The 22,320-nt window shown below is 41.9% G+C and overlaps 1 protein-coding gene across 1 annotated transcript in view; it reads left to right on the top strand.

Moving 5' to 3' along the window:
- LOC134875691 (NACHT and WD repeat domain-containing protein 2) overlaps positions 1-17,919 on the top strand; it is a 44,359-nt gene extending 26,440 nt beyond the window's left edge. The window contains exons 5-8 of the mRNA XM_063900285.1: positions 6,386-6,589; positions 7,282-7,432; positions 9,217-9,806; positions 12,581-17,919. Of these exons, the coding sequence (XP_063756355.1) occupies positions 6,386-6,589; positions 7,282-7,432; positions 9,217-9,806; positions 12,581-16,477 (4,842 nt within the window). The 3' untranslated portion in view covers positions 16,478-17,919. The remainder of the gene's footprint in view (positions 1-6,385; positions 6,590-7,281; positions 7,433-9,216; positions 9,807-12,580) is intronic.
- Positions 17,920-22,320: the final 4,401 nt, after the last annotated feature.

Here is a 22,320-nt window from a genome sequence, read left to right as displayed (position 1 = left end):
GACTTCCAAGAGAAAAAATAAAGGCAGTGGAAAAAAAGGGAATTAAATCTCAGTTCTTTCCTTAATGGTACTTTTTTTCTCATTACTTGACATCAGGGAAATGCCCTTTGGTTAAATCAAAACACTCACAGTTATTTGCAGTCTTGTGTCAGGAGTTGTCTTAAGACAGTGGGATTTTATATAAGCAGCCTTTATTGGACATGTCACTCTTTCTTTATGAGTAGGAATCAATTGCAGCAAGGGGTTTTTTTTAAAGGTCAAAGCTGAACACAAGACAGGTGGCGGTGCAGGGTTGTTAAACACACACACACACACACACACACCACACCTGGTGGGTGAGGGGGGGCTTTTTTTCTCTAACCTGTCGATGCAATAAAGCCGGTTTCCATGGCGATCGCAGGGGTTGGCATGGTGATGGTGTCATTGACCCGGAGATTAAGCATGACAATGAGCCATGACGGTTTTCTTCTTCTTCCCTCCTTTACGCTGTCGTGCTTTCCAACGCTCTCAAATTCCCTCGTGTAGAAAACAGTAAAACTTGATAAATGCCTCAAGGACGCGTACCGGCGAACAGCATGCTCATCCGATTCTGCTTCTTTTTTTTCCTCCACCCGCCTGACCATATAGAAGGTGTACAGCATGCGAGAGGATAGTCAAGGAAACAGCAGCTCTTACTTTCTACCCCAGTGAGCGCATGATGTAAATGCTAACGTGATAGCCTAGGCGTCTTCAGAGAAAGTTGAATACATATATTTATTATCTGATTCTTGAATCCAGCAAACACCTGGTATAATTGAACAAAGCGAGGAAAATGTCCACCATCAATAAGGCTCCCCGCTTTATTGATGGTGGACATTTTCCTCACTTTGTGCAAAGATTGTTAGAATTCAACCGTGGTATTTTCACCAGGCAGAAGCTTTGTTGCAAATCCTTGCAGCATACTCATTTTTACTTTTGGAGTGTGCTCTTGATAGACACAATGAAATTAAATCATATCCTGACCGCTCCTGGATCAACATTTTTCTTTATCGTTTTGATATTTAAAGGATGTTGTACTTCGTCAATGTTCTGTGAAAACGACTGAAACCAGCATGGTGTTCGGCCCATCTTTTAATACCTTTTTTGACTTCCTTTACAGCCCTTTCAGCCACAATCCTATTTGCTCCGACTGAAGATGTAAATCTTTGAGAGCATGGGATTTCATTTATATAAAAGGTCCATTCATTTGCCAAAACAGCAGGCCCGGACGATTTAAGAAAACATTACTCAAACGGGAGTAAAAAAAAAAAAAAGGACTACTTTCTGCAGTGGATTCATACACGTTGGCAAATCTTGAGAGTATTTACGGCAAGAAAATATGGGATTCACTAAAAATGGACTGTATGGTGCCCCTGTTGAACATAACATGTCACCCGGTGCCACGCTGATGAGGCTCAGTGATGCGTTTTTAATAGATTATACGTCTTGAGTACAAATAAAGAAGCTACATGGGGCTATGGCTGACAGTAGGAAGAAAAACCTTATCGCTAGTCCTTTCCTTTAATTGGCGTCGCACATATTGCATAACTTCGTAAAAGTACAGACTGTGAACTGAATTGATTTCATGCAAAAGCAAACTATGGCTATGACAATTAGAGCATACTGTATATCATTATGTAGCATGGGGTGGGCTTGCTGCTCAGTGAGTGTGTGTGTGTGTGTGTGTTTGTCAGTGGAAATTAAACATTTCTCTGATCAGATCATCTGTTTCTTTGTCGAGCCATTTCTCCCATGAGTGCCAAAGCTTACACAGCAAATATCCGAACAGTTGACTGTGTGTTTCTTTGATTGATTGACTGCGTGAGTGATTGATTTGTTGATTCGTACTGTAGCTGTGTACAATATCTTAGTCGCCTCACCCAACTGGCTCATCAGATAAAGTGCACTTAGCGGGAGTATTAAACCCCTTCCAAGAATGAAAAACCAGAAGGGGGAGGGATGCAGAGGAGGGTGGCTTCAACTGGAATTGCAGTTTTTGCACCTACAGCTTCGAGAATGTAATTTAAAAACACCCTTTTTCCTCTTAAAAGAGACATGTAAACACAGAGGAGTTTAAGCTGGTCACTTGCAACGCTGCTATCCACTTAAGATGTCCTAATTTCAAGATGTTAAAAACACCCGACCAATATTAGGACATATTTTACAGTTCAGCTTTGGTAAACTGACAGAGGTGACAGTGGATTACTCGGCAGGCTGCGGCTGTGTGTGTGTGTGTGTGTGTGTGTGTGTGTGTGTGTGTGTGTGTGTGTGTGTGTGTGTGTGTGTGTGTGTGTGTGTGTGTGTGTGTGTTAGCTTTTGAACACCTCATTTTGTCATTTTGCTAGGGAACACCAGTTGTTTTTATCATAATCCACATCTTCAAACTCAGCCACTCAATTCATCCTGCTATAATGCCGCAAGGCAACCTGACAGGGACTTTGTCAGCAACTTCTCTGTCTCACACACACACACACACACACACACACACACACACACACACACACACACACACAAACACACACACACAGTCACACTATATCTCTCTCTCTGTCTCTCTCTGCATTACTGTGGTTTAGCTCAGTGCCTTCGTCCTCTACTGACACCTCACTGCAGCACCATGAGTCATAGAAAGCCATCTAAAAGTGGGTGTGTGAGGTCACCTGCGGGGCAACCTTGTGGTTTGAAAATCTGTCAAGTCACAGGTCTTTAGGAGATCTAAAGGTTTGTTTGGACCAGAGCGAGGCACCCTGGTGTCGGTCCCACAGATTGTTTGCGAGCGTGTACAAAAGCATTTATATTCCTTTATAATATAGGTAGATTAAATATTACATTGCAACTGCAGGACATTGCTGGTTGCCCCATGAGGAAAACTGATGAACCGATGGCACTATACAACACACTCAGTAATTCACTGTTTGCTTAACCTCTCCCTGAAACAGGAAATGGGCACGTTAGCATCTCTGGCTTAATACCTAAGAATAGTTTATATCCACCCAGTGTTACTTGAAAAGCTTTACATAGCTTTAATGTGTGGCGTTACAAGTTAGGTATATTATTTAACAGCGTTCACCTTTTGGAAGTTTAACACTAGCTGATATTACCCAGATACATTGTTTTACAAACACTTTGGTTAGCCCTGATCCTATTGCATTTCTTATCTACTATAACACTTAAAATCAGCTCTTTGATGCTAACAATAATCCTTATCATTCTTAGCAAAGCACATTAAAACTAGTCAGTTGAAAACATGATTAGGTTACCTCGATACAATGGCTTATCTGACTGTTAGCTTATATAGCAAGTAAGCTAGTTAAAGCTAAAACTAGTCATTGAAGTCTTCTGGGTTCATTTGCTGAAATCAAGTCCCATTGTTTCAAACATGAAAGGTACATTTGCTCATTTTATCATTGTCAAACGCTTTAGTGCCAGAATGGGAACCTTGATGTAGTAGCTAAGGGAAGCAGGGCTTGAAAATAAGGCAATACTGAAAATATTCTTTCAGCATCACATTTATGAGTTCATTTGTGCACCTGCCCCTGTACAAATGTTGGCTTGAATGTAGATCATGACCTTTCCTGTCAATCCCAACTGCAGATAGTGAGCCGCCTGCCCTAGTTATCCATTCAACTCTTTGTTTTGACAAGAAGAGAAAACAGAGTCACACACCTGAGGGAATCCCTTTCCTTTCTTCCTCCAAAATACTTGTGTATTATCTGTCTTTCAGATACTCTTAGCTCATGTTCTTGAATTAGCTCTGTTTTCTTTTGAGGCCTCTTGTTTAATCGGATGTACATGAATAATCTTGTCACAAGGGGTTTGTTTATTAGCATCTAGCATCATTTTTCTTTTAAGCCTAAATTAATACTGCAGATACTGTCATATGCAGTCATTAATGATCTTATTTTATAAGATTTCTTCGTCCTTTGGTGCAATTATATAAACATTTAATGTCATATTGCACTGGATAATTGGGTCAGTTATTTTGATATAATGCAAATGAGGGGTTTGGATCCTAAATGCAACCTTGAAAACGACACCTCCTCCTCCAAACCAACTGATACTCCACATGAAAACTATCTTCTCAATCCAAAAGCAGCCACAAAATGAACCTGAAATGTGTGCCACGAATGTGAAGTGAATCCACCATGGGCGTTTGTAGGTTCTGAGAGTAGGCAGTCCTACAAACCGTGCCACATGCCATCGTCCGATTCTGCTTGTTCCCTGCATCTGTTCCCACTGCGAATGCCAAGGGAACGAGGAGTCCAACATAGAATGGCTTTGAAGCGTCATTGCCGTGAGCAAACCAACATGGTTTTCCTGCTCAGCGGAGCTCACAGTCTTTTGGCTCGTCCCTCACTCGCTCCACGTCTTCACCCCGAGGCTTCAGCTGAATTACGACACATGGAGTAAAGATCAGCCGGTCATGGAGCGGAGGGCTTCCACTGATTCTCTTTTTTCTTTTGCTCCCTTTGTCCTCGAATGTGACTGATTGAGCACGTCAGGGATGGTGCCAGGAAATGGCCCAGATCATCTCTGACGGTATTGAAGGGGCTGTCAGTCAAAAAGCATGCGCGTAGATGCCGAAGGGGGAAGAATGGAGACTCATCAGAGCTTACAGTAGATATGCCATGTGGAGTGGGAGATAATAGTGGGATGAAAAGGCCGCGATTTAATTTGATGATGCCTAATTATGCAGCCACTGTATTGAGTGTTCTAGTTTCTGACTAAAAAAGAGATTGTGGAGAGCGGTTGTGGGTATTGGCTTTGGTGTATAACAATGGAGATGATGCTGTCAGCGGTAGTGACGATAAAAACATTAACTAAGCGCAATTCAATCAAGTTTCACAGTCTTCTAACAAATCTACATTCTTCCCTTTAATTAATGCACTCATTTCCTTTTATGTAAAACAGTCCCATCTGTTCTATATATATAAAGCAAATCTGTTCATTCCCTTAATAATACTAATGAATGAGCATTTGGAAATGTGGCCAAGGCTTTGTCTTTTACATAACAGTGTGTCATTAAAACATTGGCTGTGCCGCAGCAGAACAAATCAGCTTTTTTCCTAATGAAAACAATGAATTATGAGCAGGGTTTGGCATGGCAACCCATTAGGGCGGTGGTGGCGAAGTCCATAGGGGCTTGGCCTGGGAACTGGAAGGTCCCCGAAAGACCAAGTGCCACCGTGGTGTCCCTGAGCAAGACACTGGTTACCTACACTGCTCCCCGGGCGCCGTACATAATGGCAGCCCACTGCTCCTAACACTAGGATGGGTCAAATGCAGAGACCACATTTCGTTGTCCTAGTACTTGTACTCTGTGCAATGACAATAAAGTTGAATCTTCCTCTTCATCTTCATTAATATTTGATCTGAATTGTAAATTTGTTGCCTTTGTAGTTGATCGGATACGTCCTCATTTATATCTTCATTTAGTTTTAAAAGTGTCGTTTTGGAGTCAGTGCTGTAGCACAGGTTCAAACTGCTCAATCTTTAACCCTCGTGGCGTTTCTTTTGCTTTTTTCCGTTATTAGATGCGTTTATGTTGCGATATGTACGCGATACTGTGTGGCGACACATGGTATTTTTATTGAACAACCACAGTCTGTTGTCCTAACACATTCATTTTTCAACACTATCTTGAAAAATGAACGTTTCTAAATTGGGTAAAAGGTGCAACATTTTCTTATTTAAAGAGGCCCTATCCTGCTTTGGGGGGTTTCCGTTTCTTGGAGTGTATTTATATGCATGTAAATCGTCTGCAAAGGCTAAAATGTAACACCAGAGGGAGTTTCTCTCCCCCCCCACCCCCCCTGCCTAAAAAGCATCTCTAAGCAGTTGACAAATCACAATAGAGCCGGCCAGCTAACCAATCAGAGCAGACTGGGCTCTGGTTTCAGACAGAGGGTAAGAGTGAAAAGAGGTGCTGCAGAACAGGCAGTATGAGAAGAGCTTTTTGAACATTAAAGCATGGAGACATGTCTCAGGAGAGAAACAATATGAATCTCAAAATGAGCATAAAAGGGCCCCTTTAAAATGTACATATGTGGCTTTGGTGTAGCATTTCTCCATCCAAGACAGAGCTGTCAGTATGAACTATAGTGAACACTGTGGGGATTGTGGTGGCAGCTATATCCCAAATTGGCTTTTGGAGGTCCCAACACCACCCCAGTGTGCACCCTGTGGCTCTAAAATTGCCTCGAATAAATCGCACTGTGTGCAGCGACTCTAGTATTCACCCTGCACCACTGATCCAAAAAATAGAGCCCTAAAACAGTTTGAAGGATTGTAATTATACGCATTTCCTTTCTCTCTCTTCATCACCTTCTCTGTCCTCCATCTTTCTTTCCATCCTTCCCTTCTACAGGGTCTTGTGGGAGAAAAGTACGGCAGTATCCGAGTGCCGGGGGAGGTGGAGTCGGCAGAGTTTGAGATGATCTTGGATGCAGCTGTGGAGGCGGGGATGGACACACACATCTTGGAGGAGTGGTACTGCAGGGATGAAAACTCAGTGCCACCCGCATACTACCTCAAACCCAAAGCCCAAATGCTTAAGAACTACCAGAACTCTGTGAGTGCTTCCTGATATGTTGTGTTGCCCACATAGATGTTAATAAATAGAGGATTTGACAGTGCTGCTAAGGGATTCTTGTCCTTCAGATTGTTTGTGCACGAGTTAAATTGTCCTTGAGACACACATTTCATATTAGAAAAGAAAGGCTACTTTGTTTTGAGCTTCTGTGGAAAGTAGTTAAATCTCAGCCAGCCGTCGAGCCCTTTAAAACACGCTTTAACGCCCAACACGTTTTTAAAAAGTTGTAATATTTGTGCAAACTACGCGGCCAAAAGTCTTTATTTTCTGAGTTTCAACTCCTTATCTTTATAGGGACAATTGTTTAAAAAAACGGCACGATAACGACGCCTTGAGCTTTGAGTCATAAGCCATAAAAACTGTAGATTGTAGGATAGTGAAGCCCGTTAACACACTCTCTGGTACTACAAACATTAACATAGGAAAGTTTCCTACTTGGAGAATCTCTTAAATCCCCTACTATGACCAGAAACCCTCAAAAAGCCATCATACCAGAAGAAACGCTCCTACATAAAGCCCTCGTTCTTAATGAATGTTTCTCACCTGAAGCACAAGAGCAATGTTCCCTTGTTTGCAGCGTATTTAAACCATATTCTCTCAGTATATGATGAGAGCGCTCTGTCTGAACTGCAGTGTGTGTCTGTCCTCTTCCTGCCCCCTGTCCTGCCTAGATGGAGTCAAACAGCGCAGCCAAGACCAAGAATGACAAGGCCTGGAGGAATGTGTCGGAGGAGATCAAAAAGATCTTCCGAACTGCGGTGCTGCAGCTTCAGGAGAAGGGCACCATGAAGAGCGCTCAGGCCAAAAAATTCCTCTGCTCTGGTTAGTCCCCCTACCACTCTTTCTTATGATGTCACATATTTTCTGATGGGAAGCTCACTTTTATCTTTCTGGGTTTTGTATTTGGTTTTAGAATTGTTTTGTTTTTGCATTTTAAATAAATGATGACCTTTAGTATTTGATGACACGCATGTACATGTAGCTTTCCTACAATTATTGGAAAATTCGACAATGTCAATTATCAACTTTTAAAGCCATTTTAAGTCATAAATCTCGAAAAATCCAGGGTTTTAGCTTCACAAAATAAACATTTGCTACGTTTTGTTATGCTTTGATAGTAAACAGAATACATTTTGACAAGATAAGCATCTCAAAACATATATTTTCATAATTCTTAACAATGTATAGACCAAATGTAATGGATTTATCTGGACGATAATAAGTCAATTGATTCATAATGATAATAATACTAATAGATAAACAAAGTCATATTACAAATACCTTTTACAAACATTGTGTCTGATGTTATAATGTGTAACAGGGTTTACGTAGTTAAGAGAAATGTACAAACTATCTAACCCGAAAAAACAAAGTCTCATACATAAGCAAAAAATATAACGTTAACCTCCAGGAAAAAGCTCACATGGCGCAGGCTGGAAAGTTAATAAGCGGGGCTGTTGTGTAGATCGCAATCTTGTCACTAAATGTGTAACGAGAGATGAGAAGCAATCAGGAAGTGTCAGCCTGCGCTCAGCTGATGACAGTGATTGATCGACCGCACTGTAGGTTCACCTCTCAGTAATTAATCTAAACAAGGTTTTGCAATGACAGGTAAAAACAGGAAGGATGTTGTGACTTTAGAAGACCACTTCACCACTTTTGAAAGGATATAATGCAACATGTGTGATTTACAGGCCAGTTATTGAATCACTCTGCTGTATGTTGTGTTGATCATAATTCCTAAAAATACTCTAAAATCTCCTTTTAAGGTACAACATGGAAACAGAAAGTAAAAAAAGCTATTATTCTCAGTGCTTCCATAACAGCAACAGTAAATGTGACGTCGGAAGTGTTCCTTCCACACTATATTTTCACCCTTTGAGGTTGTAACATGTTTCATATCAGCTCCTGTTTGAAAAAGACTCCATTCGGGAATCTCCCAGTTATTACTGAACTGTTTGGACAGAAGTGAATTAATCTTTCAAGACATCTCTTGTTCTTTTCTCGGGCTGTCATCGTGCGAGATCTAAGTAATATGCTACAAGGATCCGATGACAAGCCCTTGTTTTATTGCTCCTGTTCGTAGAAAGCGGGCACAGCATGCTGTTTTTTCTCATGGAGGACATAAAGAAGAAAAATAACTAATTGCAAGTTCTGTAACTGAGTATGAAAAAGAACCCCCTATTTGGTGTCAGGAAACAGCAGATTTTGAGCACTTTAATTGGGGTTTAAGCTAGCTTCATTGTACTATATAGGAACAAAACTTTCCTTTCACACTTTTCTCTCTCCCACCTAATTAGCAAGTCCCCGTGTGAGCTTAACTACAAAGACACTGGCACAATTTCAGCCGGCCAGCTCTTTGTTGGCGAGCCTTTGATACAGTTCAGTGGCGCTAGCTTATATGATTTTATCATCTTTGTTTCTTCTTAAATAAGGCTCAAGAATCTAATCGGAGGCTAAAGGCTTCTTATCTGTTCGATTTTGCTCCTGAAAGGAATCTAAACCCTACATCTGTTGGACATTTATCTTTGAAAGTAGTATGATCCTGAAACAAAGCTGGAAAGTTTGGAGAAGTTAACGTAGCGTTTTATTTTCTTTCATTCCAGCCTTGGAGGATGAACTAGACTTCGCCCTTGGGAAACAAACCCCTGCCTTTCTCAAGAAATGTGTCTGCTACATTCGCAAGATCTCCAACTTTGACCGCTTTGCTAAAATCCCAGAGATGACCCGCTACATGGACATCGTGGTGAGCGCCGATCGCATCATGCGCAACCAGGAAGCCTACGAACGCCTTCTGAAGGTACGGGACGAGTTTATCCCAACCGTCGTCGCCGCCTCCAACCTCCGTGTCTACTCTTCGGTCACTCACTGCGACATGAAGCTAGGTTACTCCCAGGAAGTGGAGAGCCACTACGTAGAAGGTCTGTGTAAACAGTTCTACGAGGACATGGTGGATATCATTCAGGCCACGGTGCAGCAGAACTTCGGCACGGAGGCCGACCCGCTGTACGACGAGATCCTGCAGCACCTGTCGCTCTGTAAAAGCTACGCGGATCTCTACGAGTTCAAGTCGGAATCGTTGGATTACGTGCAAGAGTATCTCATGCCGTCTAAGGGGAGCAGAACGAGCCCCCTAGTGGTGTACGGGGGACCTTGCACGGGGAAGACTTTGCTGCTCTCTGAAGTTGCCAAACAGGTGAGATAAAATAGAGAGAATATTAAAAAAATATGTATGGTTTTATTTCTGCTTCTTTTGTGCCTTTCCCACCCCTCTTTTTCTTGTGTGTTCACGCTTGTGCTCTTCTGTCCGTCTGATGTGAGCATGTGTCCATCTTTGTGCCGCGGCGTGTGAGGGGGCGGGCAACTGTTCATCTCTTCTCATCAAACGATTTCTTGACCATCTGTGTGTCTGCCAAAAAGACCACCCATTGCCATGTGTCTTAATGTCCTACAAGCTGTACACATCTGTGCACAGGTCTGCTTTTTTTCAGGCTTGATCATCTGTAGAGTTTCCACAGAGGTCGTGGACAATTTGTTTCTTAAATTGAATGCCTTGTGTTCGTGCACAACCGTGTTCTCTGGCTTTGTGCGTGCCATCTGTGCTGCCCGGCTACATTAAGATCACACCATAGCCAAGATCACACAGCACCAGCCCACAGATCTACCCGTCCTGTCCAAACGTTTCCTCATAAATGTTGGTTTCCTGGCCTCATTTAGAGTAAGCGCCATTCCTATCATCCAAGTTCACTGCGTGGTTACGTAATAACAGCAATAGCACAAGGATCAAAGCCTAAACTTCGGCGATAGATTACCAGGGGACGTCATAGTGAAATAAAAAAACTCTCAACTCTCACCCATAGATTAAAGATTAGGTATAAAGGTGGCAATTGAGGGAGGAGGAGGAGTATGAGAGCATGGCGCAGGATAAAGAGGAAACGAGAAGACAGTGATCTTCCATACCAAATGAATGATGCAAATCCTGCAACCAAATATTTTTCCTCTCGTGAAAGCCAAATGCTCCAACAAAATGTGTGCTCATGTGGAAACGCATTTTTGTTAACAGAAAATCTAAATCCTCAAATTCCCAGAAATGCACAACAATCTCAATAATCATTTCAACCATTTGTAATTCTCACAAACACATCTGCAGTCCTTGGGAAGGTAGACACATAACAATCAAAGGACATACATTACGTACAGTAGTCTCTATCAAACTACCAATTGTAAAACAGATTTTGATCACGGATCTTAAAAATATGGAATATTTCTTTTAGTTATAGCTGCCCACACAGATTAGCCTACTGACTTATCACACAAACATTTTACACTCACACACATACAGCATGTGAGTGGGCTTTCCAGTTCACATTAAGTCCAGTCTTTTTGTATTTTCATCATAAAAAGAAAAAACTAGATCATAAAATACTTCCAGAATCACGGGGTAAAGATTAACTAAGTGTCGGGATGTGAATCAAAGCTTTAGCACGTGTCTGCGGCTGGACTGTATATCAATCTTTAACATTTACAGCAAGCTAAAACTAAAACCTACGTGGCCTTGTCGTTTAAAAGAGAGATGGAGGTTATTAGATTCAATTGAAAGAAGACCTGTGCTGTTGGAATTGTTTGGACAGCAACAAAGTGTGTTATATCATATGAACCATTGATAGTTGACCACTTGTTTGGTATACAATTCAAACCAGTGCACAGAAACAGTAGGAATCCAGTCAAAATATCCTGAAACATGTGTGGGATCTGTATCTGTCAGTTGGGATGAGCCATAAACCTTTGAGGCAAATTCACAAACAAAACACACGACGGCATGCATTTTAAAAGAAAAGAAGTAGGCGTTCACAACTTTCTCTGAGAAGCTGATTCCTTAAACTTCAGGTTTCAATCAAGAATGTAAGATTTTCAAAAGGGAATTATGGTGGGGGTTTGTTTTTTGGAGCGTTCATTTTTTAAGTTTACCGCAGCCTGAGGATTCAGCAGAGTCTTGTTGCGAAGATAACAGGTGTGTTAGGTTGCCAAACAGGTTTTCATATCATCAGCCAAATTGTACACAGGTGCAGAATAAGAGAAACACAATCAGGATGATGTATGACACTAGTTGTTAAATAGAGTATTACAGCTCAACATGCAGCGGTAGGTAGTAAACTGGTTCATTACGGTGCAATGGCTGCTTTGGCTCGGTTAGATAATATTGCCGATACAGGAATGAGCCTTGAGAGACTGCTGAAATCAGAGCCCGTGGTATCGTCTGGCAGTTACTGCACATAAAGCCAGGTTAATTAAAGTTTTGTAGACTTTCATTTATGTCTGATTGTAGTGGGTGTTTGTCGGTAAACAGATTCAACAAAGCTAGTTTGAGATGAAATGCTACGTGTAGATGTTTGAATTTGCCATGTGATAGCTCTGTGTTCTTGCCTTTCTAATCTGCAGGTACATTGTAGTTGTATTAAATGTAACACATGCAACATGGGATACAGATACAACAGATAACGGGTCTATTTTTCTAGCTCTCCCCGTCTCTCACACATGACCACAGCTAAATGTGGAGTAGGCGTCATCACTATTGCCCTAAATATGTCAAATGACATCTAAATGTCTCCAGAAATCTCAGCTGGGCCATTTAATGAATTCATGAATGAAATTATAATACAAATGAAGCCTCCAAAATTGGAGTAGTGCTCACTCACAGAATGTTACTCGTGATGAAAGATATTCTTAGTTAGTTATTTAAATCTATTATTGTTGCTGTTGGAATAGGATCTGTCTGCTGTCACTGTGGATCTTTGATTCTGTTTGTTTGACTGTGTTTTTCTCACCAGACCAAACACACCACAAGCACATTACTTACAAGTACAAACTCAAAGTTGACACACTTATTTTTGACCTTATGTAACTGCCATTCAAATGTGTTGCAAAAAGCTTTACATTTTCTAACAGTCATCTCTCATTGCTGTTTTTCAGGCCTACACATGGCTGCAGAACGAGTTGGGCCCTGAAACCGACCCAGTGGTTATTGTCCGTTTCGTCGGCTCTAGCCAGCTCTCCATGGACCTACGCAGCCTCCTCCAGAGCATTTGTGAACAGATTGCAATAAACTACCGCTGCCTGATTCACTTTCTGCCTACGAAGATCCAGGAGATGAAGGAGCTCCTGATCAACCTTCTTGGGGAAGCCACATTTCACAGGCCCTTGGTCATTGTCCTGGATGCCCTGGAGCAGATCTCGGATGGCGATGACGTCCGCAAGCTGTGGTGGCTTCCCATACTTCTGCCTCGGACAGTCCGCATTGTAGTCTCAACATTGCCCAATAAACATGGAATCCTGCAGAAGCTTCGACAGCTCGTCCATGAGGAGAGGAATTATGTGGAGTTAGTCCAGAGGGACCGCAAGGTCTGCAGCCAAACATTAAAACAGCAGTTGCTAGGGGTGAAAAGAAAGGTCACATCAGGCCAACAAATCTATGTCAATGAGGCACTTGCCAAGTGTACATTGCCAATGTTTGTCAACCTCATCTACAGAGAAGTAGTGCATTGGAGGTCCCACAAAGATGTGGATGACAGGTCCCTATGTTCCACAGTGCATGAAAGCATAGAACAGCTCTTCTACTCCGTGGAGAACAAGTTGGGCCAACGTTTTGTCTTCCGAGCATTAGGATACATCACCATGGCCAAGGCTGGGCTAACTGAGGTGGAGCTGGAGGATATCCTGTCCCTTGATAATATCGTTCTTGGCGATGTCATTGTGGCAACGTACCTCAAAAACCCCCTGAGGATCTCTTATGATTTGGTTGCGAGGCTTAGAGAGGAGCTGGATGGTTATCTGGTGGAACGTCAGGTACGCAACGTCACCTTGATGGTTTGGGCCAACAGACACCTACACCTCATTGCCCAGAAGCTGTATCTTAGCAACGAGGAGGACGTCCATCAAATGCACAGCCTCCTAGCTGAGTACTTTTTGGGGGCATGGTCAGGAGGCAGGAAGAAGATCTTCACCTACGATAACAACCATTTCACTTCCCTGAATATATCTCATCACAAAAACCCCCACAATCAGCAGTCCCATGAGAAAACATCATCTGACAAGTACTCCTATGACAGGCAGACTCCAGAGCAGCCTTGGGTGTTTCAGTGCAATCTTCTGGAGCCTGACATTTTCTTTGTCAACCATAGGAAGATGACAGAGCTGGTGTACCACCTAACCAGGAGTGGGCGCACTGATGACCTCATGTTTGGTGTCATCATGAACTTTAGCTGGCTCTACACAATGATCAAGATTGGCCAGTTTGACAAAGCTTTAACAGACATTGACCTAGCTTACAGCTATACCCAAGAAAAAGAGCTGAAGTTCCTGGCCACAACTCTCCGTAGCATCAAAGTAAAAGTGCTAAAGAACCCAGCATCACTGTCTGCAGAACTGCAGCAAAGGCTTCTGCCAGTTGTCACCTCCCTCCCTAAGCTCAGACACCTCCTCCTGGAGTGTGACAAAGATGGCCCCAAGTACTGCTCCATCGTGCCTCTACACTCCTCGATGGACGTCACATACAGTCCAGAGAGGCTTCCTCTGTGCTCTAGCTACATGCAGATTGTGGAGATCTTGCCAACTCTAGCACCAAACATAGTGCTTGTAGCCCTCGAAGATGGGTCTGTCAGCACCTGGGATGTGGAGAGCAGACAACTTCAAAGACAGATAGATACAGCCAGATCTGTTGTGCTAGGAATCAGGCTAACCACTGATGAAAAGTATCTGGTCGTGGCCACAACCAAAAACACGCTGCTCATCTATGATAATCACAAGTCCTGCCTTTTATCTGAGGTTGAAATCAAGGGGTCCAAGCAAAGTGGCGTCGCTGGTGGGGTGGCCTTCATCAATGGTTTTACCTTGTCAACCCATCATGCTTTGGCTTGGCTTGAGGCTAGTAAAGATGTCAATGTTATTGATCTACTTTACGGTTGGCCTCTCTACCAGTTCCATTGCTGGTATGAGGTGACTTGTGTCCAGTGCTCTCCAGATGGAATGTATGCCTTCTGTGGCCAGTACCTCAACACTACATCCATCTTTCATCTGGGAAACGGGGACAAGTTGGCCACTGTCACCTCTGAGTTTTCTGGGGGATTCGTTAAGTCCATTCTAGTTCTGGACACCCTTAACCAAATGGTGATGGTTGACAATGAAGGCAGTTTGTCAGTATGGAACACCAAAGATATCACCAACACACGTCTCATGGAGGATTACGATTGTAGAGGGGATGACAGTGAAGTGGTGGGCATTGAGTTATCTGAGGACCAACGCTCCATTCTCATTTGCAAGGCGAGAAGTATTGAGGTTCTGGACACAAAAGTATGGAAAATGGTAGAGAAGTTCAAAGCCAAACGCACTGAGCGCTTTGTCGCTGCTGTTCTCTCCAAGAATGGACAAAGCATTGTGGCCTCCATGGAGAACACCTCCTCTATCTTTGTCTGGAGAAGGGACAGTGGACAGTGCATGGCAAGCCTTATTGAGGTCTCAGGGGCTATCGTCAAACTGATCAAATCAGCCCATCACAACCTGCTCCTTTCTGTTGCCAGCAGTGGGGTGTTGTCTGTTTGGGACATTGATATCATCACCGCCATGTCCAATATTGACAAAACCGGCAAGAAGATCCAGACCTTGCAGCTGTCCGGCAGAGAGGATTATGTGTTTACAATGGACGGTTCTGAAGCTGTCCACAAGTGGAACTTCAACACTGGCTTTATTGAGACAGTCTTTAAGCATGAGGGCATAGTCGAGAACTGTGTCCTAAGCTCTTCTGGAGATCTCATGGTGACTTCAGATGACAAGTCCAGTCAGTACATCTGGCAAACCGCCACTGGAGAAAACATGTTCCGCATCAATGGACAGAGAATATCACAGCTGTTAATCACCCACAACGACCAGTTTGTGGTGTCCCTCTGCGAGCAGAATGCATCCAGAGTCTGGAGGCTTGGGACTGGCCACAAGGTGTGCAACATTTTAGTCACCCTCCAGAATGCACTGGTCACCACAGCTAACACTTTCCTTGTAGGAGCCACCAAAAATAAGCTCCTCGCTGTCAGTCTTTGGTCGGGCAGCGTATCCAAGAAGTTTGTCTGCGATGATGGAATCACCATCGTCAACTTCAAGCTCATTCCTGACTGCCCTGACTGTGTGGTGTTCATCACATCGACGGAAACGGTCATCATCTGGAGTGTGGCTGATGAGTCCGTTTGCAGGCGAGTTCAGCTGCCAACCAATTTCCTTAAAAATCTAGAGGACTTCCAGATCTCCCCCAATGGGAAACTAGGAATTGTCTCCAAAGGCGATGAGAATATCAATGTCCTGGATCTTCACAGCGGCAAGCTGAGGCTTGTCCATGCTGCTGGTATAATTTGGCGTCAGAAATTATCAAGAGATGGACGTTATCTAGTGTATATCTGTTTCCGGAACTGTGATGAGGACGATGACGCTGGGGTCGTATCTAATCTGATCGTGATGCGCCTTGCTGACGGTAAGAGCATCGGCACATGCTCCCTGTACAAGACGCCTACCTTCCTGTCACTCTCCCAGCGAGCACTAAACATCATCATTGGCTTCGAGGACGGCAGCATCGGCACGTACACGGTAGTGGATCGCGTGGATGCCGCCCTCAAGATAAAGATAGCCACCTCAAACAGCCGACAGATTGTCAACAATGCCTCACAAAAGGTGCGGCCAAAATGTGGCAACCATTCCTTTAAGACTGTTGCCGATTGCATTTGGAGGGAGTCAACCGAGGTCTTCTCCAGGGACAGCCCTATCAACGTGTCAGACTCTGGTGAGGGTGAGTCGACCACGCCTACAAAAAAGAGTGAACTGCTGCAGTGATAGGTGGAGATTTAGAGAAGCGGGCGGAGTTAGGACAGGAAGTGGAGATGTGTGACAAAGTTTAGAATCTCTGGGGTTGCAGTTGATTCTTGTTTACAGCCACGTGTTTCAGCTGCAGATGTCAGCCCTCTGGGTAGTTCATGGGCCGACCGTTTTACGCTGCACTCGAGTTATGTATTACTTACTTCCAACTTACGATACAGTTCCTGTTTGTTTTACACACGAAGACTGTTAGAAAGAAGAGAAACGTTTATTCTTTGAGGTATTAGTTTGCCATTATGTGTCCTTTTGCATTTGAAGAACAAAGTTACTATTCAAATGTCTTGGTTGAAACATTTCCAAAGCCATTCCAGTGATCTTAGCCACTTTCATTGTACACTTTCTTTATTTACATCGTGCACATTAAGCCATAATGTTTAAGAGTAAGTTTATGTTTGTATCAGTCGGTACTGTACAGAAAAGGAAGAACTATAAACATATGTACATATCCCTTTTTGGCTGCTGCAATTTGTGCAACTCCTTAAAAATGTTACGTTGTGCTTAATGCAATCAAAGTGAGTGCCTGGAATTTAAAATGTTCTTTATGTGCGGATTACAAGATTTATGAAAATGCAGGGAATTTGTAAACACAGTATACACACAGTTACTCAACACTTGCATTGAAGTTAAATCTAAACGATGAGTGTATTGAAATACAGCCAACAACGCGACCGATCGATGGCATTGCTCTTTGTAATGGTAGGTGTAGAGATTTCTAGGAGCAGTTTACGTAAATTTGGTGTGAATTTACTTGCAGTTACAGCAGCCTTTGTGCTGTTAGTGTTAAGGGACACACCACTATTGAGCATAGTGTAGCATAGCACCATACACATTCACGCCTTAACCAGTGTACTTGCTTTAGGCTTAGTGGAGTGTGTTCAAATGTTCCGGTAGAAAAGGACGAGATTAGCCCACAAGTTGTGAATATATATACAGGTTTAGACAGTAGGTGGAAGCACTTTATGAGTGGTTTGTGAGAAAACTTAGATTTATTCATAGGAAACATGTACATTGTTTAAAGTGACCTAGATTTGTCTTAAAATAGGTATTGGATTTGCCTTAAAAACTATACATAAGGCAATCTAGGTACTTGGAGGCTATAGCTAACTCACTTGAAATGTGACAGTGTTTTTTATATTTTTGGTATCAATACAAAATTACCACTTGACAGCAGAGACAGGAAATGAAGAAATGTATGGGATCACATAAGGGTCAATAAGATTTAGCATTTGTGAATAAAAAAAAAAGAATTCCCCAAAACTTTGAGTCAGTTTGTTTACCTGGATATAACTTTGCATTGAATATGCAAGATGGTGAATGTGTAGGTAAAATCTTGATGCAAAAAAATGTAATAAAGTCTTAATAATAATATAATTTAAAAAAGAAAAACAGAATTGACCCAACTGTGAGGTTACACGTTAAGAAAAACCCTAATGTTATTTACACACAGATATTATATAGACTTCCTATTTTTCCACAAATTCACATTGTTTACAAGGGTTATATACTGTATGTATACATGTTTCAAAAGATCTCGATCTGTTTTACCCTTATATGAGCCCATATACTTGGTAACATTATGAAAGGCTGAAAAAAAGGCTGCTTAAATCTGATTGGCTGACAATCTGCTGCAATCTATTAGGTTGTTCCGTGACCTTTCTCTCTGAAGCATGTCTGTAATAACCCAAAACGCAATGTTGAGCTCTGATGAGATCAATCATCTGCCAGGCATGATTGAAAACAACACACTTACACTTTGACATATACTTTTGAAGGGCTATTCCATCTTATTATATGTTTACTAGTTTTGATCTTTTGAGATAATGGCCCTTGAATCATTTAAGACCGGGTAGCAGCATCAAGCTTTAAAGTACTTTAACTCTCTTGGACTCAAGGGTTTCTAAATCTAAATAAAAAAATATATATTATGTAATTGCCAAAGTCCCGATTATAATTTGTGTTTTGTTTTGTTGACTGTCTCATTTGTTTTTTGAGGCTTGTACTGTAGTTATATTGTTACCAAATCGTTTCAGTGTTCGACTGTGATTATGTTTATGATAGAGACAATGTGCTATCTTTGCTAAAAAAAAAGTTTAACAGAGTCCTCTTATGAAATATATTGGAATGCCAGTTTAAGAGTATATTTGAATGTGTCCATACGGGAGCCAGTAAACGGTATTATTGTATGTTAAGTAATTTGAATGACTTTTAATAACTTACATGTTTGCAACTCATAGTTGACATACTGGTATAATGAATGTTTCTATTGTATTCTTTGTATTGTCAGGACTGACTTACCTGTTTAGAGATTTATATTTTCATAAATGTTGTACTTACATTTTGTTACAGAGTTGTTTAACTGGAGTTCAAACAGAAAAGAAACTTATGTCTGAAGCAATATGAAACTAGTGTGTATGCATCGTTTGTATGAAACATTTTAATGTAATAAAATGGTTCACTTTTTGCCTCCACTGCACCGCCTCAGGCTTTTCCCTTTAATTAGAGGTTGTGAAAAAAAAACCGGGGATCATGTTTCTACTTTTAGACATGAAAGCATTTTAATAACCGCCTCTGATTTCATAGACAATAACTGATGCAACGAGCAAACTCTCTTCTAATTGGCTAGCCAAGTCCTGACGTACCCGTTGCTTTAAATTAAGTTGCAGAACATGCTGCAGAACAGGTAGTTCATGTGTTTTTTGTTTGTTTGCCATTGTCAGAAAACTCTGACAGACCTGACAGCCTCACACACACACACACACACACACACACACACACACACACACACACACACACACACACACACACACAGACACACACACACACACACACACACACACACAAACACACAGCTGTAAAATGATGTGATAGGCCAGTAATTGCTCCTTTGCGCTTGATGTCGAATGCCAGACAAGCGTGGTGAAAATTTCTCCAACACTGGCTGACATTGTCATCATAATTAGGCGATGTGTGTGCCGTGCACCTGTACAGCCCACTGTGCCAAACACACACACACACACACACACACACAAAGTTGCAAAGCAAACACATCCAGAATCAAGCTGTGATTGGCCAATAAAAGCCTGTTGCTTTGGGCTACCTTTTTAATTTCCCAGTGGTGTCACTCTAAGCCAATCTGTGTGTGCGAGATAATATATATGTGTGTGTGTGTGTGTGTGTGTGTGTGTGTGTGTGTGTGTCCGGTCTCCACGGCAACATCAGGTCCATAGCGGTGACGGGCTTGGTGACGCCTCTCATTGTAATGATGGTGAGCTCATGTCTGTTGGCTATTGGGGCTGCCTCCAGTCCTTATGACAACAAGGGCTTGACTATCGCTAGCACATTCCACCTGCAGCGCCACAAAGGCATATAATTACACCACTTGTTTGTTGAACAGGAGGTCTCCACAGGTCATGGTGTATGTTAATGTGTGCGTCCTACAGTAGGTATTACAGTATGTCATTGCCTCTTATTTACTCAGCTGCTGTTTTTTTTTTTAACTCTAACCTGTGTTTTCAGCAATGGGGAAGCCTATGAGTAACCTATATTTCTCCCCCTTTTCCTCCCCCTGGCCAAGACGAAACCTTACTCAAAGCTGAAATTTAAATACAATCAAAGCGTAAAGCACTAAAAAATTCTCTGGTTGTTTGAGTACTGCGTGTTTGTCTAACTAAAAGCCTTTCACCAAATAAAGGATGTGTGCAGCGGGGAAATTACATCAATTTAAGCCTCTCGAAAGACAAAGTACCATTCCTTGTCTGTGAGGGTGAATTTGAAATCCGATCAATGAAACACAATCATCCTTAATTTCATTCCTTTTATTCTATTTCTTCCACCACATTTCCCCCATTGCCGCAAAGCTAGACCCCGGTTTGGAAAAGAATATGAAAAACAGGCCCTGACCTAATTCCTCTGAAGCACGCTGGGAGGAGAGACTCCCATGTCAAGGCGTCCTTTCTGTATTTTGATTGCAGGTGCACGAGAAGACTTTGAAAGAGCTGTTTGCCTGCCTCCAATGTTGCACTTCAGATTCTCTATCTTTATTTCAGGAGAGTTAAGGCAATCAAACAAGGTGAGGGGTGTACAGACAATCGCAGTTAAAGCTCCTTCACAACATGTTCAATCCAATGTCTTATTCTTTCGTGACGACACTTAAGATTGTGTTTGAATTAATCATTAGTGTCGTGATTGTCTTTCTCTTTTGATTTTACACAATGGCACTATTTTATTGGCACCAGTCAAGGGATGACTCAGCATATACCAAAGTCCATCCTTTTTTTCCCCAACTGACAATTCACTTTCAAAACGTACAACGAGGATTGTGAACACAATGTTTGACAATGAATCTAAATTGAATGAAGAATCGCTTGAACAACAAAAGGTGACGAACATTAAGATTTAGTCTGAGGTCATGCACACCCAAGCTAAAAATAGCAGCTCAGAAACAATAACCACACAGCCTTTTCAATGGACATGTCAATAATCTTCTTCACTCTCTTATTAAGAGTTAAACTTGAATTGAAACCACTGTCATGTCTGCATTGTATGAGCAAGGCTGCAGCTAGGAGACAATTAGCTTAGCTTAGCATAAAAACAGGAAGGAAGGGGGAAACAAGTGGCCTGGTTTTGTCTGAAGGTTTTACTTCTGAAACTCACTAATTAACATGTCAAACAACTTTGTTTAATATATGTAAAATGTAAAATCAACAAGTCGTCGTTTCCCAAAACGTTACGTGTTTAGCATGCTAAGCTAACCGTTTTTTATTCAGAACTTTGGGCAACTCTGTTCCCTTCATATTGCATATTTTCACTGGAGAGAAAATGTTAAAAAGGGAGGAAGCAGTGAAGTGAAAACAGAATTTATGCGCCACCACTGGCCCCATCTTTGAAAATGTCTAGAAGGGCTCTATTTTGCATTTGATGTGTCACATAGTTGTCATGTTTTGCGTCCGTGCAGAATGTTAGCCGCCATGCCTGTCATCCGCAGCCGGAGCAGGAAAAACATCTCCAATGTTTTTCAATGATATTCGGAGTATTTTATTTCCCAGAAGCCTGAAAAATGTTTACACCTTTATTCTCAGATCTCGTAGCAATCCAACAGTGTTGATACCGAAAAACCAGTTGACAGGCTTACATTTACATACATCACAGTTACACGTTGTTTGGATAAGATTGCACTAAGAAGCACAACACCGGAGTAACACAACGCCAAACTCCCTCCTGTCGCCCCCTTTCACCCAATTACTCAGATTAGTGTTATCATTTGTAACATCTTCATGAGGCAGCACCAAATGAAACGTTAATGTCTGTGTATCTGTAAACACTCAAACCGGTTTTTCAGTTCTGTTATCCTCAGATACAAAACAGCAAAACTACAAAACATAAAACATGGTTCAAGGACACTTCACTGGTAAATCATGTAACAGGTTAAAACTTAATATATGTTTGAATATAATTAACTATTGTGTACATGTATTCAGTATATGTCGTTTCAGACTCACACTCAAAGTATAGTCAAATATTTTCTCTTTTTCTGGGTTGAGGCCATGTTTTTGGTAAGTAGGTAGCAAGTGTCAAGAGGTTATTCCACACTAATCGCATCCAAGTCATATGATCAAACTGTGAAGAGGCTGTCAAGTTAAGCCGAGTCAAGCTGGACACTTTACCACATCACAACAGGAAGTCAAGCATATTAAAGGCGCATAATACAAATACATTCAGTTTGATGCATTTGAGGAAATACTATTGTCACATATCCATTGATAAGTTAAAGTGTGGTTCCTATACTTGTAAATGTGTCATCC

This window comes from Eleginops maclovinus, chromosome 14 (genome assembly GCF_036324505.1).
Source record: "Eleginops maclovinus isolate JMC-PN-2008 ecotype Puerto Natales chromosome 14, JC_Emac_rtc_rv5, whole genome shotgun sequence".
Taxonomy (NCBI): Eukaryota; Metazoa; Chordata; class Actinopteri; order Perciformes; family Eleginopidae; genus Eleginops; species Eleginops maclovinus.
The sequence above is the reverse complement of the archived record's forward strand: the minus strand, read 5'-3'. Positions and strand labels throughout refer to the sequence as shown.